The sequence below is a fragment of the Mustela putorius genome, unplaced genomic scaffold, assembly GCF_011764305.1.
Source record: "Mustela putorius furo isolate JIRA1106 unplaced genomic scaffold, ASM1176430v1.1 tig00000765_pilon_pilon_pilon, whole genome shotgun sequence".
Taxonomy (NCBI): Eukaryota; Metazoa; Chordata; class Mammalia; order Carnivora; family Mustelidae; genus Mustela; species Mustela putorius.
Window position 1 is genome coordinate 8,642,436 of NW_025421470.1, and position 22,907 is coordinate 8,665,342.

A 22,907-nucleotide genomic window follows, 5' to 3' on the forward strand; every position below is an offset into this window, starting at 1 on the left:
AGGTCATGATCTCAGGGTCCTGGGATCGAGTCCCGCATCGGGCTCTCTGCTGGGCAGGGAGCCTGCTTCCTCCCCTCTCTCTCTGCCTGCCTCTCTGCCTACTTGTGATCTCTGTCAAATAAATAAATAAAATCTTTAAGAAAAAAAAAAAAAGATTTTGAATCTACAGAATGCAAATACTATGCCCAATCCGTCACCTGGTAAAGAAAAACAATGTAACAGTTGGCTGTAAAAGCCTATTTTTTACAAGGTCAACCTTAACCATAAAGTATATACAATGCAAATTTAACTGGGTTGGAAAAATGGCTGTGTATCTTAAGTCAGAATCATAAAGGATAAAAGAAAAAAAATATTTTCCATTCTGTTGCAGATACATTGTTTCTTTTGAATCCCAAATCACTTGAGAAGTAAGCCTTATTATCAAAAATGCATTTCCAATTACTGATGAAATTCCCCATAACTTTAATAAGAGTATTTCTGATGAAAATTATTAGTCCAATTATCAATGAAAATTAGCATTTTTTTTTAAAGATTTTATTTATTTATTTGACAGAGAGAAATCACAAGTAGATGGAGAGGCAGGCAGAGAGAGAGAGAGGGAAGCAGGCTCCCTGCTGAGCAGAGAGCCCGATGCGGGACTCGATCCCAGGACCCTGAGATCATGACCTGAGCCGAAGGCAGCGGCTTAACCCACTGAGCCACCCAGGCGCCCCTGAAAATTAGCATTTTTAAATAAAAGTTATTGACACCTCATATCATGGTTGCCAAATTTCTGTATTTTAGCTGTTTACTGAAATTTGTGGTTACCAAAAAAAGCCCAACAAAGTTTGCTTACTTTTGCGAAAATGCTATATTCTGGGCTCATGTCATGTTAAATTCTAAGAGTTACAACCCCTATTGAGTAATGTTCAAGATAAACCCACACTAGCATACTGTGTAGAGCTCACATCATTCTAGAAAGAACTTAGAATGAAATAAGATTAATAGAAAATGAAAACCATAACTTTGGAAAACAAGATATGATTAGGCTTACTACGTTTAACAAACTTAATTTTCAGAATTTATCACTTAATTCTTAACACATATACTCCAAAAAAATTCTTTCTGTGAAAACACGTAAAGGATAAAGACTAGCATAGTGGGCAGTGTTCATCATCCTAAACTGAATTCTAGGACAATGGAAGCGGTTTACGAGGAAGGCTTTAATTTATTTAGGAATTAACTCCAAAGCAGTAAATCACCTATATGATCCTGTTTTTCTGGCTATTGAGCCAGGACTAAATAAAACTAACCAGTTTCATCCCAGAAATAACAACGGATCCATATCCAAATGCAGTCAAATGGTCTTCATCTGGATCTAAGAACCATACTCATTTTAGGTCTAGAGTAAGTTACTTAACTTCTTATCCTCCATCTCCTTCCTCTGTATAACAGAGATAAAATATTCTGTCCCCCTCATAAGATCATCAGGACCAAATGGGAAATTAATATAAAAGTTCTTTAAGTTCAAGTACCATACCAACATTATTAAACACACTGGCATCTAAAAAAGTCATTAAGCAAAGCTTATTATTTCACGTTTGACCCAACAACATGATATTTTAACTTTTATAAAAGAGACATTTCAGATATAAAGCTTACCCTTAACTGACATCCAACTTTTTCATAAGCTTTGATGAGTCTATTTCTGTGATACATCATTATCCCATAATGGTCTTTATTTCTGCAGTTGAATCCAAAAGTAATTCTCACTGTTTTAGTCTTAAATATTAAGGAAAATTCTGAACACACTACCTCACTCCCCTCAAATCATCCTTTCCAAGTCATTTTTTAATGAATCTAAAAGTGTACAAAAAGGACAATGCTGGAGAGGATTAGACTCCATATCAGGATAGAAGGAGAATGGGGGAAGAGAATATCTTCATACAGCATCATAAAAAGGAAAATAAAGGACACCTGGGTGGCTCAGTTGGTTAAGCACCGGCCTTCAGCTTAGGTCATGATCCCAGGGTCCTGGGATCAAGTCCAGCATTGGGCAGCTTGCTCAGCAGGGAGCCTATCCCTCTGTCTGCTTCTCCTCCTGTTCATGTTTACCCCCCCCCACCCTGTACCAGACAAATAAATAAATAAATAATATGATATGATATAATAAATTAATAAATAAATAAATCTTTTAAAAAGGAAAAGAAAGGACACTAAATAAATAAATAAATAAATCTATCTTTAAAAAAAGAAAAGAAAGGATACTAAAAATTTGGGTCGATAAACATCACGTTCAATGTAGGCAAGACTCTTTGAGACCAGCTGTGTCTTCACTTTCTGTCCACGTAAGATGATCTGCATTCTTGGCTTTAGGTATAATATACTGCAGTAAGCCTGTAAAGACACAAAATGATATCTGTCCTTTTCCAGTAATTACCTACGTATTTGTTCAATATTACTGATAACTGTATTTAAAAAGAAACCTGCCACTTTGCTTTGATAAAGGACCCATGAACTCTTCAAAAATATACACTATTAAAAAGCTGTAATTAGTTAACATTTGCTTTCTTTAAAAATAAACTCAATATACTACAGCTAGAAAAATGGTTTGCAGAAAACATACTATTGACCTATATAAATATATTACAAATAAAACTTTTTAAAAAATTTACAGAACAGCATATGTGATATCTCATTTTACCTTTTTTTAGTATATATGCTGCCAAAGCGAGCACTCTCATTTTAATTTTTTAAAAATGTACATATGTACAAAACAAGACCATATTTTCTAACTCTTCTGTCAAGTAAATATATTACTATCACAGTTTAAAAGTAATGATAAATTTTATTTAGGTAAAAATAACAAGCAAAATAAAAAATAGACAAAAAGGTCTACAGTACACCTGAAAAGGAAAATATCATACATAATACTCCAACAGTTAAGCCAAGTATATCAACTTGGAATTTTTGAAAAATCAAACTGTAATAGTCAGCACTAATCTAAATGTGTTTTCAATTCTTTTTTTTCTTTTTAACATTTTATTTATTTATTTCACAGAGAGAGAGATCACAAATAGGCAGAGAGAGAGGGAGAAGCAGGCTCCCCGCTGAGCAGAGAGCCCAACGCAGGGCTCGATCCCAGGACCCTGAGATCATGACCTGAGTCAAAGGCAGAGGCTTAACCCACTGAGCCACCCAGACATCCCTGTGTTTTCAATTCTTAGTATGAACGTTTAAATACAGGAATGCCTGGGTAGCTTAGTCAATTAAGCAGCTGTCTTGATTTCGGCTTATCATAATCTCACGTTCCTGGAACTGAGGCCTGTATCATCTCTATTCTCAAAGGGAGTCTGCTTGAGACTTCTACCCTCCTCTTTTCCTCTTCCCTCTCTCCCTCTGCCTTTCCCCCTGCTCACAGATGCGCCCCCTAAAATAAATAAATCTTTAAAAAAAGAAAAAAGAAAGTTTAGATACTTTACAATCTTGACCAAAGTCTGTATCTGAACATGTTAAAAAAATATGCAGTTTGGGGTGCCTGGGTGGCTCAGTGGGTTAAGCCTCTGTCTTCAGCTCAGGTCATGGTCTCAGTCCTGGGATGGAGTCTCCCATCAGGCTCTCTGCTTGGCAGGGAGCCTGCTTCCCTCTCTCTCTATGCCTGCCTCTCTGCCTACTTGTGATCTCTCGCTCTGTCAAAAAAATAAATAAATAAAATCTTAAAAAAAAAATGCAGTTCTATGCCGGCCTCCAAGCCATCCTATAAAGAAATGAATTGAGTAACACAAGGACAGATGAAAGGTTCAACACAAAACTGAAACTGAACCATTTCTCTTTATTTCCTGATTCCTGATTTCAAAATTAGTGGTGTTTCATCACTTATAAAATTTGTTAACGATATTTTAAAACATTTTATTTCTTTTTTTTTTTTTTTAAGATTTTATTTATTTATTTGAAAGACAGAGATCACAAGTAGGCAAAGAGGCAGGTGGAGAGAGAGAGGAAGGGAAGCAGGCTCCCTGCTGAGCAGGGAGCCCAATGCTGGCTCGATCCCAGGACCCTGGGATCATGACCTGAGCCGAAAGCAGAGGCTTTAACCCACTGAGCCATCCAGGCGCCCCTAAAACATTTTATTTCACAGTATATGAAATCCACACCACCTGCTCTGACCACACCTGGACTGTTTCATAATTGAGCAAGATTTTTCTTAACAACTAGGAACATACTTCAATAATGTTTTGGGGTATATAACTGCTAGGGTCTTAGAAAGTTGTAAATGTGTAAATATCAAAAGTATCCTCAGCCTGGGGTTATGGAATCATCTCAGCACAAAAAATAAAGGGAAGTTAGTATTATATGTCTTATCATAGTGACTAAGAAACAATATTCTTATTATCCTATCAACATTTTAAACAGTATTCATTTCCTTGCTCTTGAATACATTTATTTCTAAGGTTAAATGTCAGAGATATTTATCACAAAACTATATTAATGTGATTTCTAGTCTATAATTTATTTGCTTTAGGATGTAAATTAAGATGTTGTGTTCTAAAATATTTAAATTAAAAAGAGAAGAGAAACACTGATTTTGGTGTTTCTTCCTGAATTAATCAATATGGCTACTGTAAGACATACTGATTCTAGTATTCCTAATGCAAATAATCTAACCACACAGTGAAAAACTACAAGTGCTGTTAGACCTGATGAATTTACAATTAAAAAAACTGTTTTCTGAGCAAATAAAACCATCAGTGTGCTCATGTAAAGTTAAATAAATTGGTTCCTGTCTGCGATACTTTTACTTAGAGATCCACTGTTTGATGATATTCTTGTGTCCAGAAAGAGAGCCGAACACATACCCTTAGGGAATAGTCACTCTCAGGAGCAATCTGGTCCATCCTCTCTTGCTTCTTGTACCCTTTCTTCCCTGTTGTCTCATCTAAATCTTCAGGAATTCTGATGTCATATTTATCCTTATCAAAATCAAATTCTGTTGCATTTTTGTAGCTATAAAAACAATTTTTTGAAAGAGCAAAATTATAACTTCACAGAAGATAAGCAAATCATTAACAAAACTAAACACTTAGCCATTCTGGTTGGGGGAGGGGAGAGACAAAAGCAAGGAGGGAAAAACAAAAGAAAAACCCAGGAAGATGCAGAAAAACTGTATACATTCACACATTGCTGGCGGGAAGTCAAATGGTAGAGCCACTGTGAAAAACATTCTTAAAAAACCAAACAGGCAACTACCATATGACCCAGCACTTACATTCTTGGGCATTTATCTTAGAAAAAGAGAAGATTTTATTTCCAGAAAAACCTGTACACAAATATTTACAGCTTCATTTGCAGTAACTCAAAATGATAAAAATCCAAAATGATAAAAAAAAAAAAAAGCATAAAGATGTGCTTTAACTGGTGAATGGCTAAACACACGACGATGGTCCATCCATCCATACACTACTACTCAGCAAGGACAAGGAAGCAAACTGCTGACACACATAGGAACCCAGATGAATCTCCAGAGAAATACGATGAATGAAAAAAGCCAATCCCAAAAGCTTTCACACTGTAGGATTCTATTCATATAACATTCTTAAAATGCTGAGTTACAGAAATGGAGATGATGTTAGAGGTGGTCGGGATTAGGAAGGAGGAGGTATGGATATAAAAGGCCAACATGAGGGATCATGGGTGATGAAAATGTCCTGTCTCTTGACTCTGTCAATGTCGGTATCAACACCACTGTACTACAGTTTCGCAAGATGCTGCCACTGGGGGAAACTGGATAAACAATGCATGAGACTTGTGCCTATAAATCTACAGATATCTCAAAATAAAATATGTAAATTTAAAAAAGAGGGGAGCGAGGATGGGAGGGGCATGGCAGCAAAGCAAGGGAAAAAAGGGAACATAGATCAGAAAAGATTTTTAGTATTTAAGGCTTACCACTCAATTTGTGCTGTATTCCTATCATTCTTTGTGTCTAAATATCTCAGTATTATACATTTATCCTAAGTTTTTAAAAAACCTTATTTGCAAATGATTTTATCTTCACAAGGATAAAGGACTACAATTTTATGCAATACAGAGGTCTCACCTACTTTACTTTTCTCACTAGTTGTTAAATTATGCTTAGCTTTAAGTAACCGATAAAGATTTCTCTTCCTAACTTATACAAGTTAGGGCTTATTAGCTGGGATATTTTCTTCCCTTTTCTTTTTGAGGAGGGGTAGAATAGCAGAAAGTGAGAATTGAGCTCTACAGATACTGAATGGCAGGGCTAGGAAATTTAGTTTTAATAATATGAAATTATCTCGAACTGAAGCCAAAGTGGCATCGATAAAACACTCTTGGAAAAGACAAATTGTTACCTATGCCAAAAACTGAGTACCTTCCAGTGTATTTCTACTCCTTGTGACAATGGATAAATGTAATAAGACCATTCCTGCACAAGCAATTTCCTTCCCAAATGAGAAACCACTCGCTGAGTTCCACATTTACCTTCTAAGGTTCCAAATGATGATCCTCGTCCCCTTCTTACCCATAATAGCATCAAGTTCCGCCAGTAATTTCTGTTCCGTAGAAAACAGAGAATGTTCCAGAATTGCTGCAAGGCTTGCTTTTGATTCTGCTAAATTTATCATCTGTCGTATATCTTAAGTTAAAGACTTAGACCAACAACATACTTCTTATGATTGCAATATGGAAACTTAAACAGTAACAGATAACTTTTTCCTAAATTAATTTCTTAGTTTTAAAACTGCAGTTTGGGGCGCCTGGGTGGCTCAGTGGGTTAAAGCCTCTGCCTTCGGCTCAGGTCATGATCCCAGGGTCCTGGGATCGAGCCCCGCATCGGGCTCTCTGCTCAAGCAGGGAGCCTGCTTCCTCCTCTCTCTCTGCCTACTTGTGGTCTCTGTCTGTCAAATAAATAAATAAAAAATCTTAAAACTGCAGTTTGATTTCAGATAAACACCAAGGAAGATGAAGTATAAGTAAGTTTATTATGATTCCTAATTTAATGGTTCCTAATATCTGAATGTATTTATAAAAAAACACAGAAACTGTTTTCCTAAAGATATCTTGCTTTTCATGGGCTTAGGAAAAATTTCGAAGCAGACCACACACCTTTTTAGACATAGTAGGACTGAAATAAAGGGGAGAGCTACAGGGAGCTGAACACAAAAAGCAACTACCTTACCTTAAGGGTTTCCATGGCACAATTCCAAAAGAAGAAAGGGAAAAAGGCTTAGCCAGAGATGTAAGAGACAATGGGTAGGAACAAGAGCTATCACGGAAACTGATTAAAAAACGAGAATCTGAAGGAGCGCAAAAGGAAGGAATGGTTCAGAGTATTTCTTCAGAGTTTCTCCCCAGTTTCTATTTGCAAATCAAAAGGATATGGTGTTTGTTGAACGCCACTATTGGGACAACAACATGTTCTGCTTTTATGACTTCCAAGTAGGTCTGAGACAAGAAGCCCACACTCATGCTTTCTCCATTTTTGGTAAACACGATTGCATCTCTACCCAAACGCATAGAACCTGACTTGAAGCCATTCCCATACAATCCAACTGGGACATGACCATTCATGGTGACTTTGTCACTGAAGCCAAAGCTAAAAAGGAAAAAAAAAAAAAGAGAGAGAGAGAGAGAGATTTTTAAAATATATATATTCTTCATTTTTTTTAAATTCCAAAATTATAATATCAAGTAAAAAGCCTGGGTATAAATGTTAGCTTCATCCTCTCTAGTTACATAATCTTAGGCATATTACTTTTAACCTATTTTGACGTGTTTCTCCATTTATGAAATGAAAACTAAATCTGCATTGTAGGGTATGAGAATGACACACTGGAACAGGAGCTCATTGTCTGGCACGCACTGCCAAAACGACTAAGTTCTCATTTGGGATCCTGGGACTCTTGAGATTTCACCCATGAAATTTCTTCTACATGTGAACAACTCCCTCGATCTCAGCAAGCCTATTATAGTATGATTACTAACGGCATCAAGCTTCTGGCAGAATAACAAGTATTTAAGGGAAAGTACAAAGGACTCTGCTGCCACATTTTCTCTACCCTATATCTACACTAGGTACCTTGGTTTCCTTTTCAGGCACATTTGGCTTCATACTGACATCCTATTCTGTGACATTAGAGGCTTTATGACTGTTTTATCTTGCTTCCTTCCTTAACCTCTGAATCCCTTTAAAATGACTCCCTACCAAAAGTGGCATTTTACTGGAGATACTGGTTAGAACCAATTAACACTACGGTATAAATAACCACTACCAGTGCACTAAGACTCTAAAGGAATGGTGGAATTTTAGGTAAGTCACACAGGAGGGGGTGAGAATGGCAGGGACTGTCTAATAATCACATAGCAGTAGGAAATGGGGAAGACTTAAGGAAGGGAACAGAGTGGGTTGTGGGTATGGCATATCATGTTTAAAACACAGAAAGTATGGGCAATAAGTATGACACATGAAACCCCTGAACTGGGTAAAAGCAATGTTTTTAAGAAATGTGACACTTTTGGGCACCTGGGTGGCTCAGTCATTAAGCCTCTGCCTTTGGCTCAGGTCATGATCCCAGAGTCCTGGGATCCAGTCCTGCATCCGGCTCCCTGCTCAGTAGGAAGCCTGCTTCTCCCTCTCCCACTCCCCCTGCTTGTGTTTCCTCTCTCACTATTTCTCTCTGTCAAATAATAAACAAAACCTTAAAAAAAACAAAAAAATTAAGAAAGAAAGAAAAGAAAAAAAAAATGTGACACTTTTGGGGCACCTAGGTGGCTCAGTCAGTTAAGCAGCTGCCTTTGACTCAGGTCTGAGCCCCAGGTAGGGCTCCCTGCTCAGTGGGAAGCCTGCCTCTCCCTCTGTCCTTCACCCTGCTCAGGCTCTCTCTCTCTCAAATAAAATTAAAAAAAGAAAAGAAAAAAGAAAAAGAAAAAGAAAGAAATGTGACACTTCTACATACCTTAGCATTTTATGTAACTTATCTGAAGTCATACCATTCCCATTATCAGTGAATGTCAAGCATATATGGTCATTTATCACTGTTTTGTCAATCCATATCTGTTTAGCATTCACATCAGGATCATAAGCATTATCTGGGAAACAAAAGTTTTGAGAAATTTTGATTTGCATTTTAAAGATTTAATTAGTTCAGTACAATCCTTTAACAAGCAACATATTTTTTTAAAAATGACATGTATAGGAACCCCTAAGACTTGAAAACCTGAAACTAAACTGTATCTTGCTATATACATCATTCACTGATCGTTACAGAATTAGCCCTTTCCAAAGCCCTCCATTTGTTACACTGGTGCCCACTACACTGAAAAACTACAAACAAGAAGAGTGACTGTACCAAGGAGATGATCAAGACAGGGAGGTTTTCTTCTGCCCAAAGAACCGGCCTGGCTATGGAGAGAGAGAACCTGAGAACTGAGCGTCAACTAGCACTACGCACAAGCTGACACTGAGGGCATGCAATGCAGTCACTGAATAAATGAGAAAGCAGTCCTGTTCTCTGCTAAGCTGGATACACACATGAAGGTTTACCTTCTACACAGTTCTTCAAATTGTGGCCCTTTCCAATCTAACCAAAGTTTCTGGTGGCTTTTACATTTCTATGATCTCTGTACAGATCCCCATGTAACACTCCTGCTTAGCTTCCTTGTTTGTCTCAGAATAGGTAAGTAGGAAGGAACACATTAAAAAAAACTACAAAAAATGAAAAAAATGTCAACAGAAGCAGCAAATAACATCAGCTTGTGAATTAAGTTCTACTTGAATATCCTTAATTGACTAAAAATACTTGCTGAGGTATATTTTGAAGTCTTTATGATTAAACATAAACAACGGTTCTCAAACTATCCTTCCATAAGGCAGTCTAGAATTAAAATCATCTTTTTAGAATCTTTTAGTTTAGAAACTAAATCTTTTTAGAATTAAAATCATCTTCCATAAAGCAGTCTAGAATTAAAATCATCTGGAAAAGTGATGTTTCACTTATATTTGATAAAGCACAAAGAGCACCATGACTTTCAGCTGCTCTACCCCAAAGCCAGACAATCACTAGACCTGAATGAACAGTCCCAGCTTGGGTGGGTCCTCTGGATTGTCATAAAAAAAGAAGGGCTCTGAAGAGCTGCAGTTTTTTTTAAAAAACTTATGGGTTTTTAAAAAACCAGCTGAACAGCACATATTAGCTGGGAGACTTTGGAAAATCTAACTATGCCAAAGAAAAGAAGGGTGCTCAAAAGTTTTTTCTTTTTTTTCTCTTCTAAGGGTTCTAAGATAGAGAACCCTTTCTTTTTTTTAAAGATTTTATTATTTATTTATTTGACAGACAGATCACAAGTAGGCAGAGAGGCAGGCAGAGAGGGGGGTGGGGAAGCAGGCTCCCCGCCGAGCAGAGAGCCCGATATGGGGCTCGATCCCAGGACCCTGGGATCATGACCCGAGTTGAAGGCAGAGGCTTTAACCCACAGAGCCAACCAGGTGCCCCGAGAACCCTTTCTTGACAAAGAATCTAAAGTATTTCCAAGAATTCCCAAGGATATACTTTCCTTTATTACGTGTTTCTCAAACACACGCTTAAAAAAAAAAAAATCAGGGGTGCTTGGGCACCTCAGTCAGTTAAGAGACTGACTCTTGGCTCGGGTCAAGATCTTGAGTCCTGGCCTTCAAATCCACCTCTGGCTTGGCCCTCAGTGGGGAGTCCACTTCCTCTCACTCTGCCCCTCCCCCAGCTCTCTCTCAAATAAACTAAATCTTTATTAAAAAAAAAAAAAAATCACATGCCAGAGGGGAAAAAATCATGACCCATTATGCAAATCTGATCACAACTCTGCCTCTTCTCATGTTCACTGAAACACTATTAAAACACAATTCTAGATCTAATCATTTTATCGGAGGAAACAAAAAATGTATTATCACAAATCTAATGTAACATTAACCTCCTTACTTGCTAACCTCAGGGGAAAAAAAGTCTGTTACATGTACTTTTCAACTATTAAAAAACACAATTCCTGGGCGCCTGAGTGGCTCAGTGGGGTTATAGCCTCTGCCTTCAGCTTGGGTCATGATCTCAGGGTCCTGGGACGGAGCCCCGCACTGGGCTCTCTGCTTGGCAGGGACCCTGCTACCCCTCCCACCCCGCCTGCCTCTCTGCCTATTTGTGATCTCTGTCTGTCAAATAAATAAATAAAATCTTTAAAAACAAAACAAAAAAAACAAACCACAATTCCTATTTTTACAATAGATCAGTTTCTTTTATAATCAGAATAAAACTATTTTCAACATAAATGTTTTATGAATTTGGCAAAATAATAGTAGAGAGAAGGTTGAGCATAATTAATTTGACATCTACTTGAATAGCTGTTATGCTAGATAAACCTTACCGATGGTATCATTCAAAATACATGTTTTATTAAACAGCTTATATGCATATTATTTTTCAATGAAAAGTTTTTTAAAACTTCAATTGCAAGCAACAGATTATACATGAAATGTCAATTTTACATACCTATTAATTCAGCAACTGCACTGAATGGCCAAGTGTGACTAGTAGAATTTGTATGTAAAAACTTCGGGCAAAGCTGAAACAAACCAATGATTCACATAAATTAATTCAAGTCTTACTTTTAAGAACTGAAACCAGTATAATTTTCTGTTCCTGTATTAAATAAACAACACCAGGGCACCTGGCTGGCTGGCTCAGTCGGTAGAGCCTGTGACTCTTGATCTCGGGGTTGTGGAGTTTAAGCCCCACGTTGGGTGTGGACATTATTTTAAAATCTTTAAAAGAAATAAAAATAGTAAAAAATAAAATAAACAACACTGAGACCAAGCAAAAATAATAGCTGCTTGCTTCAGGATATACCGGGAAGAAACAACCTCGAAGGTAAGGTTCTTAGAAGGCTAAGAACTAAATAGTTTACTCATCAACACCTGCTTCAAAACCTTGCCTCCTTGGGTCCACCAATCCAAAGCCATATTACAAACTACCCAGTCAGAAAGTTACCCAGCCTGCAAGGCCTACCTCAAAATTACTGTGAGACACAACTAAGATTTTTGCCAAGGGGGTGTTTTTTCCTGAATGCATTAGGCTTAATAAACGTAGCTTCACTTATTAATCAAAAGGCTTTTCTAGTGGTCTCATGGAACGTCAGTATTTGATCTTTTTTATATTATTTACTCCCAGTGCATTATAATTAAACCTTCGCAATGGAGTAATAGACATCTATCAACCCATTACACAATGTCAAATAAAAGTTTAAACCCAAGGATTTTAGGTCTTATTTTATTCACAGTTATACAGTATGAATGACTATGCCAATCAACTTCATTCTATAGGGAACTCCCTAAATTTCTGAGTATAGATATCAAATGCATAAAAACGTCCAAGTGGCCTTCAAAGGCTGAGGCTTGAAAATTTCCATTAAAGAGAATTTCCATGCAATGGGGATTTTGTGTTCATTTTTAACAGATTATCTTATATTTAAGGAAAAAAAGAGAGGAGGCACTTTTAAGTATTTAATGTGACAAGCCCTGGGTATGTGATGAGATCACAAATGAAACCAACTGTGTTTGTAGTGCTCTATTGCTGCCACAAGGTGTCAGAAAGAGGTCTGCTTTTTCTCTGTCCACATTTGGTTTTAGACAATTCCCAAGCATTCATTCACCATTAGACTGAAAGGCACATGTGAGAAATGAAATTCGTAGAAAAGCAGTCTTCAAAGTGGAGTATGGCACACATTTGTGTAATAAATAGGAAGTAATTCAGCCTTTCTACAGCATATGTTACAAAGTTTTTAAATAAAAACCAATTTCCAGATCTTCATCTTGCACCAGAGGCTTTTCTCAAAGTTAATCTACCTGTGACGGTGCCAGGGGTCAGCCATCGGGAGGCTCTTTCTGTCCCAGCTGCCGGCCTCTGCATAATTATCACGCTACCATTTATAGAATGGCATACTCCTCACCTGTTACAAATTTTACAATGGAGGCATGGCTTTGGAGTGTGAAACTTCTGGCTACCAAAGAAGACACTCTTAGAATATCTGTCTTTGCTCTATTTTATGCATTTCTGTTAGCTGTGAAATCTGGAACTGGAATGGGGTATTTTGAATTTTAGATGTATTGGCAGAATGTGGTAGTGGGAATGTCAATTTTCATTTAATGTCTTCATCCTGTATATCAATTCCAAATTGACATGGTACACACTGTTCTTGAGTAAGAACCCAGGGAGAGCAAAGCAAAGAAGGCATCAGTAAGAAATAAGTGAATGGTAAACAGTGGCTTTTTTGACTATTCTGAATTCTCATCTTTAGAACACACCACTAGCTGTGGAGGGAAACACCCTTGACTGGTCAAAGCAGTAATACATAGACACATAAACACATAACACATAGACAGATAGACACACAAACACATACATGCGAAGCACAGTATGTTTAACCAAGTGTGTGACCTTGAGCAAGAAGCTTAATCTCAGTGCCTCAAGTTCTGTCATCTATAAAAATGAGGATAATAAGCATATCAGCTTACCAGGGTATTAAGAATATTAAATGAGTTAATATTTGTAAATGCTTAGAAGACCAACCAGAACATAATAAGCACTGTGTGTGTGTGCTTTTTAGTATTCCTTAAAGGCACAACTGAGCTCATAAAAAAAATAAAAATTAAGGAAGGGGAGGCCTGGGTGGCTCAGTCAGTTGGGCATCTGCCTTCAGCTCAGATTATGAACCCAGAGTTCCAGAAAGGAGCAGCAACAGTCTCCCTGCTCAGCAGAGAGTCTGCTTCTCCCTCTCTGCCCCTCACCCCAGTCCTGTGTGCTTTCTTCCCCCCCCTCCCCAAATAAAAAAGTAATCTTAAAAAAAAATTTTTTTAAAAGGAAAATCTTTAAGGGCTTTGAGTAAAGAAAGAATTAACTACAAAAACTAGATTTGAAGATAAAGGACAATGGGTGAGGTGCTTAAATGGAGTACAAAGGTTTGTTTTGCTGCTGTTGTTTTGTTTTGTTTTTAAAAGGTTTTGGTTTTAATGGTGACTCAGGGATAGGAGATTTGGAAGTAACTACCCCGCCTCACCCTCAATAAGAAGCTGGGGGCAGCAGGAACCTGTCTAACGGGAAGTTAGTCTGTTTTGGTCTAGATGCTTTAAAAAAAAAAAAAAAGGCGTAACAAGCAGCTCTGTAAAAAAGGGCATGCCTTCACTTGGGTGAAGTTCTATCAATTTATATAACTTGCAGAAACACTATGAAGATCACAGCCTCAACCAGACCGCAGAGGATTCCCTTAAGTCATTATTTGGGCGACTATTTGAGCACAAAATCTAAACTAAGGGAAAAATCATTTAAGGGAACAATCCACCAGGAGAAAATGTTAGCAAACAAGATTCAGTAGTATTAGACGTCACTTCCCACCACCAAAATTTAGGAAACACACACAAAAATGAGATGCTCTGAAGACTACACACAGATTTTTTAAAGAATTAATACAACTTTTAGGGGCACCTGGGTGGCTCAGTGGGTTGAGCTTCTGCCTTAGGCTCAGGTCATGATCCCAGGGTCCTGCCTGCCTCTCTGCCTACTTGTAATCTCTGTCTGCCAAATAAATAAATAATATATTTTTTAAAAAGAATATAACTTTTAGAATCAATAGTCATACATTTAAAAAACCAGATAAATATAAAACTTTTTTGGAAGCTTGAACATATGGGAGTGTTTACCTGTGCTCCTGCCTGAAACTGCTTTTTAATGGGGGCGGGGGTGGGGGCAGGGCCTGGGGGAGAATAAACCAGAACAAAAGCAATCAGAGAAGTGATGGATAATAGGAGATAAGGTAGTCAGTAGTTTGGAAACTGGAAAGCACAGATATGACAACTTGAGAAGCTTAGGGAATAAAATTATGACCATTACCGCTATTTCTGCTTCTGTACCTTCGCTTGCTAACCCATGAGGAGATGGAAAAATACCAGCAGACTTTCTATGGACACTCTGTAACCACACATCCCCCGCCCAGAATTGAACCTGACAGAATGGCCGCTCCGGACCCCCCACCCAGCTCTGGGCCAAGAGATAACAGTCATTTGGTGGCAGAGAAACCCCCATCCAGAATTGGACGTGACAGAATGACTGCTCCCGGACCCCCTACCCAGCTCTGGTGCAAGAGATAATAACCATCTGGCACCCCGCAGCTTGACAGGGAGACCCCGGCCAATCTTGAGGTGACACATACCCTAGCAGCGCCAACTAAGCAGTATGAAGAATGACAGCCTTTTGATCTAACCAATAATCTGGTCCCAGCCTTTTCCAGCTCTGTAGCGCGCCAGTCATATTATAGAGTTGCTTTATGATTTTCTGGCGGTATGTGGCGATCTGTTACAAGATACTATGATGTATGCTAAGTCCCTGACTCCCCAAAAATAGTGTATAAAAGGTGTTGTGATCCCGAGCTCAGCACCTCTTAGCGTCACCGGTAACGAGTGCGCGGAGGTCCGGGTTCGAACCCGTTATAAACGAACCTTGCTGTTTGGCTTTGACTGTGGACTCTGGTGGTCGTCTTTGGGGGGGGGGGGGTTCGGAATTCGGGCATTTCAAACTCATCCAACAGCCTGTAAAGAGCTGAGTCTGAAAACTATGAAGAGATGAGAAACAACAAGCAGCAGACCAGGAACCTTGGCAGAACTCCACAAAGCCTTAGGAATTAGATTTTTGTGCCTCCAAAGTCAAAGGTTCTAGAGGTTGTATGAAAACAAGATAGCTTCAAAGTCCTTAAAGAAGCAAGAAAGATTCCCCCCTCCTCCCCAGTTTTTTCTTTCACCCTGCAACTACTCTAAGCAAGCAGGCAGAAAACTGGAGGGTCTGTTCTTGGGAGAAAGTGATGGTGGCAGGCTCAGGAACAACGAAAACAGATGGGTTAAAAGCAAGTCAGCAAACAGTCCGGAAATAAACCCTCACATATATGGCCAAATGATTTTCCACAAGGGTGTCAAGACCATTCAATAAGAAAAAGACAGTCTCTTCAATAAATAGTGCTGGGAAAGCTAGATATCCATGATATCCATATGTAAAAGACTCAAGTTATACTCTTGCCCACACCATATAGAGGGGGGGAAAAAAAAAGGACACCTTAAAATGGATCAAAGATCTAACATAAAAAATTAAAAACTTTTAAAACTCTTAGAAGAAAGCATAGGGGGAAAGTTTCATGACACTGGATTTGGCAATTATTTCTTGGATATGACACCAAAAGTACAGGAAACAAAACAAGATCAATTGTACTGCATCAAAATTTGAAACTTCTACACATTAAAGGATACAACTGGGATGCCTGGGTGGCTCAGTCAGTTGGTCATCTGCTTTTGGCTCAGGTCATGATCCCAGGATCCCTGGATCATGTCATGAGTCAGAACGAGATTCCCTGCTCAGTGCAGAGTCTGTTTCTCCTCCTCTCTGCCCACCCCCACCCTACTCCTCACTCTCTCTCGAATAAATAAATGAATAAACAAATACAATCTTTTTAAAAAATAAAGGATACAATCAACAGAATGAAAAAGCAATCTACAGAATGGAAAAAAAAAATCTGCAAATCAAGTATCAGATAAGAGGTTAATATCCAGAACACATGAAGAACTCCTACACACATCAACAAAAAGACTAAAAACCTAATTAAATAGTAGGCAAAGGACTTGGCTATTTCTCCAAGGACTCTATACAAATGGCCACTAACACAAGATGATCAACATCATTAATCACTAGGGATATACAAACAAAACCACAATGAGATACCACCTCATACTTACTAGCATGGTACTATAAAATTAAACATAGAACTGTCATATGATCCAGCAATTCCACTGCTGGGTACATACTTAGAAGAAATGGAAGCAGGATCTTGAAGAGATTATTTGTACACCCCTGTTCATAGGACCATTATGCACAATACCCAAAAGGTGGAAGCCACATAAATACCCATCAATGAATGGGAAAACAAAATGTGGTATATTCATACAAGGGAATAGTATTCCGCCTCGGAAGGAAAAGATCCCTTGACATATGCTACAACTGGATGAACCACCTGAGAACATTATGCTAAGTGAAATAAGCCAGTCACAAAATGACAAATAATTCATGATTACACTTACATGACATACCTACAGTGGTCAAATTCACAGAGAGTAGAATGGTGGCTGCTAGGGGCTATGTGAAGGGAGAATGGAGAATTATTTGTTAATAGATATAGAGTTTTAGTTTTGCAAGATGAAAAGAGTTCTGCAGACTGTACAACAAAGTGAATGTATCTAATAGTACTGAATTAAATACTTAAAAATGGTCAAGATGGTAAATTTTATGTTAAGTGTATTTTACTACAATAACAAAGAGATAAATACCAAGTCAGCAAACTGAACAACGTGATACTCCCATTTCCTTTTCCCAGCTGAGCTTTCAGGAGAGCTAGCAGCCAGAATTATATATGCCATGGCAAGAGACTAGATGTAGAATTCCTCTCTGGAAAACCGAATGATTTCCAAAAGTTCCATCTGCTCCTTTTACAGTTATGCCAGGCCTTTCTGGATAGCATCTTATTTTTGTTGATCCCACTTTTTAAGAATTACTTTAAAAATTTTTAAAGTTATTTTTTGAAGCTTTTATTTAAATTCCAATTAGTAAGCATACTGGGTAATATTATTTTCAGGTGCACAATACAGTGATTCAACACTTCCACACAACATCCAGTGCTCATCACAAATTTTTACCTAACTTTAAACAAGCCTATTTTATTTTCAAATACTTCCATGCTTCCATTCTTTAGGTTCTTACAAATACTGACATAGAGTGCCCCCAACAAAACATAACTGATTACTATCTTTCTCATCACCCAACACTGAAGCCCTCCAAAGGAGCTCTACTCATGTATGTCCAGTGAGCTGTGCATCTTACTTGGAAACGTAAGCAGGTTAACCATCTCCAGACATTTGAGACTACTACAAAATTTTAAGACAGAAGCACAAAGAAAAAGGAACAAAGAAAGCACCGGCATGCAGCAAGCAAAAGAAAACTTAAAAATGCTGTAATCAATATGCTCAGTGATAACAAATATTTTGTCTAGGGGAGATGACTGCTTGATCGAGAGAGAGAGAGAGAGAGAGAGTGTGTGTGTGTGTGTGTGTGTGTGTGTATATAATAAGTAGGCTCCATACCCAATGTGGGGCTTTAACTCACGATCCTGAGATCAATAGTCACACACTCCATTGATTCAGTCAGCCAGGCACCCCTGTCCAAGGAAGATTGTAAAAAGACATTCAGGGGGCACCCGGCTGGCGCAGATGGTTAAGTGTCTGACTCTTGGTTTCCACTCAAGTCCTAATTTCTGAGTCTGTTTCAGACTCTCTCCCTCCCTCTCCCCCTTCTCCCTGCTGTGTGCACACGCTCGCTCTCTCTCAAATAAATAAACAGGTCTTTTTAAAAAGATATTATTATTATTTATTAATATAATTATTAATAATATGACTAATTATTAATAATAATGGCTATTAATAATAATGGTTAAATAAATAACAAGAGAAAGGAGAACAAATGGAGGAAATCTCACAGAAAAGAAACAAGTAGGAAAACAGGAGACAAAAGAAAACTGAGAAACAGAGGGAAGAAATATGTCAAATAAATGAGAAAATTTTCCAGATTATTAAGAACTTGAATTTCCAGCCTAAGTGCCCAATACAATACATAGGATTCTACTACAATAAAGCATGCTTTTAAATTTCTAAGATAAATCATTCTTAATTTAGAATGACAAATCCAGCTAAATGATATATAAAGGACAAGAAACAATATATCTCCAAGAAATGACACAAAATTTTTTTCTTCCCATGTACTCTGCTCTCAGAAGCTATACCTGTTTTTGGAAGGATGGATGCGCTCCACCACTACCAGGAACAAAAACAGCAAATATTTCCTGGGCACTTACTGCATGCACAAACCTGTTATATGTATTTGCTCCTTTAATGTTTAAAACCACCCTTTGAGGTGCCCGCCCATCCTTCAGATTAGAAACTCAGGCACAGAGAGAGTAAATAATTTGCCAAGGTTACTTATCCATTCGTCAGTCAGGATTTGAACCCAGGCAGGTGGGTTCCAGAGCCCATGCTCTGTCACTCGTCTACTGCACCTGCCAAGAGAGTAAGCTCCAAAAGAGGAATATGTGGGATGGAGGCACAACGAAAGGGGAAGGAAATTTCCAGAAAGATGATAAAGGGAAGTCCCCAAAACACAAGTAAGCCAATAAAACTGACAAAATATTGGGTGTGCTTGAGCACATCTGGAAAAGATTTTCCAGTTCTGTGAAAGTTTGGATAAAAGAGCAAGTCTAAGCAAACAAAATACAATTATTAACCTCAGAAAGACAAAACGCTGTACAACAAAGAAAATGCAATCATAGTTCTGGTTGGCTCACTTGTGAATAATGATAAGAGTGATAAATCATACAGCAATTCCACTAAAAAGATAAATGCATTGGCAGGATGGAGGATGTGAAAAGAGTACGCACAGGTCAGTTCAATCCACAGCAGGACTACCGGAAAACAACAAAACGGTAGCAGCATTTTAACTTAGAGATAGGAAAGCAAAAGGCAAAAATTTAAATGTTTCTGTCATTCTGCATTCTGTCCTTGGATCTCCTGCCCTCCTAAATTAAAATATGCATACATGATTATGGTTCACCCCTTATGTCTTAGGATCTATGACTTTTGACAAATGCATAGACTCATTAATTCCTAGACTCCTAATGAAAGCATCTGACAGCTACACCCAAACAGTGAGCATAGCTGTAGTCAAATGAAATTTTTGGAAACTGAAATGTGTATGTCACATAATTTTCATATGTTGCAAAATACTCTTTTGATTTTTTCCAACTGCTTAAGAATCACTCTTGGGATGCTTGGGTGGTTCAGTGGGTGAAAGCCGCTGCCTTCAGCTCAGGTCATGATCCCAGGGTTCTGGGATCGAGGCCCCACATCAGGCTCTCTGCCCCATGGGGAGCCTCCTCTCTCTCTCTCTCTGCCTACCTCTCTGCCTACTTGTGATCTCTGTCAAATAAATAAAATCTTTAAAAAAAAAAAAAAAAAAAAAACCTTCTTAGTTTATGGGCCATACAAAAACAGGTGGCAGGCTGGATTTGGCCCATAAGCCATAGTTTGCCAATTCCTGCCCTAAAGCAAAAAGATGGGTGGAGATACAGTCCAGAAGCTGCAGATGGGAGATTCGGTCAGTGAGGTTCCAAACAGCCCATATTACCCACAAAAGGAATATTTCGCACATGGACAGCTGCTTCACCCAGAAAGCCAGCTAACAATACCGGTCTCTTAACACTGTTTTGACTCTTACGTTTGCTCCCTTTATCACCTCAGTCTTGAGAACTTAAGACAGCAACACTGGAGAAGCCAGGGAAATGAGAAGAAAATCCTCTTGCAGAAAGAGGACAAAACCCCTTCACTCCTTTTCCCCACAACAGGATTCTGGTACAGAACGTGGCCCAATCTGAGAGGGGGAAGGTCTGGGCATTAAACTGAATAAGATATTTTATTTTATTTTTTTTTTTTTAAAGATTTTATTTATTTGACAGACTGAGATCACAAGTAGGCAGAGAGGCAGGCAGAGAGAGAGGAGGAAGCAGGCTCCCTGCTGAGCAGAGAGCCCGATGCGGGGCTCGATCCCAGGACCCTGGGATCATGACCTGAGCCGAAGGCAGAGGCTTTAACCCACTGAGCCACCCAGGCGCCCCTGAATAAGATATTTTAAATTACATGAGGACAGACTTTACAATACCTGAGGCTAACTGGAAAGCCTTACTTACATATGCCCAGATTCACCCAAGCGTCGAAGACAGGCAAACAATACTTAAACCCAGTGCTAAGAAAGAATAAAGTTGCTCTCTATATTCAAACTACTAAATATTATCTCATTCAACAGGCCAGTTATGTAACCAAAGAACCTTTATTCGGTATAGGTAAAGAACACTTAACGATCAATAAAAATCTCTTTAAGAGAAAATACAAAAATGGGCAAAGGATACAATAGGTGTTTTTTTTTAATAAGTTAAATGTGAATAACTTTTAAGGAAATGCAAAATAAACCCAAACACACTTTACATTCACCATACCGAAAAACTGTTCAAGTCCAAGGACACCAGGTGTGGGTAAGAATGATTAAACGAAGAAGTCAGAGGGCAATGCACCAATTTTAAAGCAATAGTATTACCACTCGATCGTTACATTTAACGAGACTACGGTAGCCATTCTCTGGCAAGAGTCACCAACCTCAAAAGAGGAGGTACACTTCTGCACAACACCAACTTTCGGAGGATCATCAGGAAAGCCACGCCCACATTTTAGGAGGTGAAATTTCATTCTTGTGGGTGACCGCTCCCTACGACTCAGGACTCACAGATACAAGAAATGCTGGAGGGTTTCCAAGAACGCCCCGAAACAGACACGACGGAGAGGCCAGAGAAAACGGGAGAAGCCAGTGACTTGGTGACCTGGGCCCGAAGGCTCAACTGGAAGGAAGCGGCAGGAATGTGAACGAATCAGGAAGACCCGTCCCGGCTCGCTTCACCCCGTCCCGTCGCCTAGAGGTCAAGGCCGCCTGGCATTTCTGGTCGCGGACTGCCGCTCCCGTTCCCCCTCCCGCCCCGGGGCGCCCCGCCGGCCCGCGGGCTGGGAAGGGTCAGGGGCCCCCGCGGTCCGAGAGACGGGTGGTGCGGCCACGGAGGCCTCGCCCTCGAACGACAGCTGCTAGGCAGCCAGGAGAGAGCCGGGAGGAGGGGCCGCGGGCCCGGCCCGCCCCAAAGCCGCGGGGGGCAAAACAGAAACCCAGCGCCGAGAAAACGGAACGCAGCCCGGCCCGCACCGCCCGGCCCTGTCCGCCGCCGAGTCGCTCCGCCGACGGGAGCGAGATGGCCGCCCCCTCCCCCGGCCCCGCCGCGGCCCCAGCCGCCGCGCCGACGAGTCGCCACCGCCCACTGCCGGCCCCCCCTCGCTTGCCCGCCTGCCCGCCCTCCTGGGACACGGCCCGCTCCACCCCTCGCGGCTGCTCACCGCGCTGAGGCGGATCCCGCTGGGTGGCTGCGCCGCCATCTTGAGCGAGCTACAAAGCCAGGACCGGCCTCGGCCGCAACCCGACTGGGAGGCGGCCGGGACGACTGTGGAGCCCGCTGAGGCCCGCCCACTTCCGGGGCGGGGCGCGCGGCTGCCCCGCCCGCCCACTTCCGCCTCAGGCGCCGTTGTAAGAGTGTGGGGCAAGTAAATGGCCAGGCTGGTTGAAGCCGGGGGGAACTGGGCTCGAAGCGCTGGGCCCCGCTAGGGGAAGGGCGCATGCGTGAGAGTGGCGGGCGCGAAACGGACGCGGGCGGCCTAACGGGGCCTGGGAAGTTGAGGGTCCGGAGTTTGGGGTCTGTCACGCCGACCGCTGGGGCCCAGAGGGGTAGGTGACCTTGGGCGCTGGGGCCGGGCGACGCGGCTGCACGTGCATTGCGCTGAAAGAAGCCGTCGGGGCCCCGCCTGGGTCCCTGTGATTTGAAGCCGAGTTAACGAGACGGAGACGCGGTGCGTTTGGGGTTTGCCCTGGAGGTTCCCAGCCCTCGGCCTGGTGAAGGGAGCCTCTCGCTCGTGCACTCGGACGCGCTGTCGACTTTGCGCCGGGGCTTGGGCTACGGGAGTAGGATCTAGAAACGAGTAAGGCTAGGGCTGTAGGTAAAGAAAGGGTGCACAGGGTTCTGGAAACCATTTAGGTTTTTCGCTTTTAGTTTTTCCTTTTATCTCTTTGTCCTGATTTGGGGGAGGTAAAAGCACATGTCGGGTCTCCAACACTTGTTTTTCATTCATTGAATGTTTTTAACTAAATTTAAAAAAAAACCCAAACCGA

The 22,907-nt window shown here is 40.2% G+C and overlaps 1 protein-coding gene across 2 annotated transcripts in view; it reads right to left on the reverse strand.

Moving 5' to 3' along the window:
• The window catches only part of MORC3 (MORC family CW-type zinc finger 3), a 42,561-nt gene extending 20,334 nt beyond the window's left edge, over positions 1-22,227 (reverse strand). The window contains exons 1-8 of one of the 2 annotated variants that reach the window (XM_045084520.1): positions 22,082-22,227; positions 11,511-11,583; positions 8,955-9,087; positions 7,380-7,594; positions 6,481-6,628; positions 4,836-4,983; positions 2,248-2,376; positions 1,642-1,761 (exon numbers count right to left, since the gene is read on the reverse strand). In XM_045084520.1, the coding sequence (XP_044940455.1) occupies positions 1,642-1,761; positions 2,248-2,376; positions 4,836-4,983; positions 6,481-6,628; positions 7,380-7,594; positions 8,955-9,087; positions 11,511-11,583; positions 22,082-22,120 (1,005 nt within the window). In that variant the 5' untranslated portion in view covers positions 22,121-22,227. Of the gene's footprint in view, positions 1-1,641; positions 1,762-2,247; positions 2,377-4,835; positions 4,984-6,480; positions 6,629-7,379; positions 7,595-8,954; positions 9,088-11,510; positions 11,584-21,301; positions 21,927-22,081 lie in introns of those variants that run through there. The other variant, XM_004762138.3, reaches the window with a different exon arrangement.
• Between the last annotated feature and the right edge of the window lie 680 nt (positions 22,228-22,907).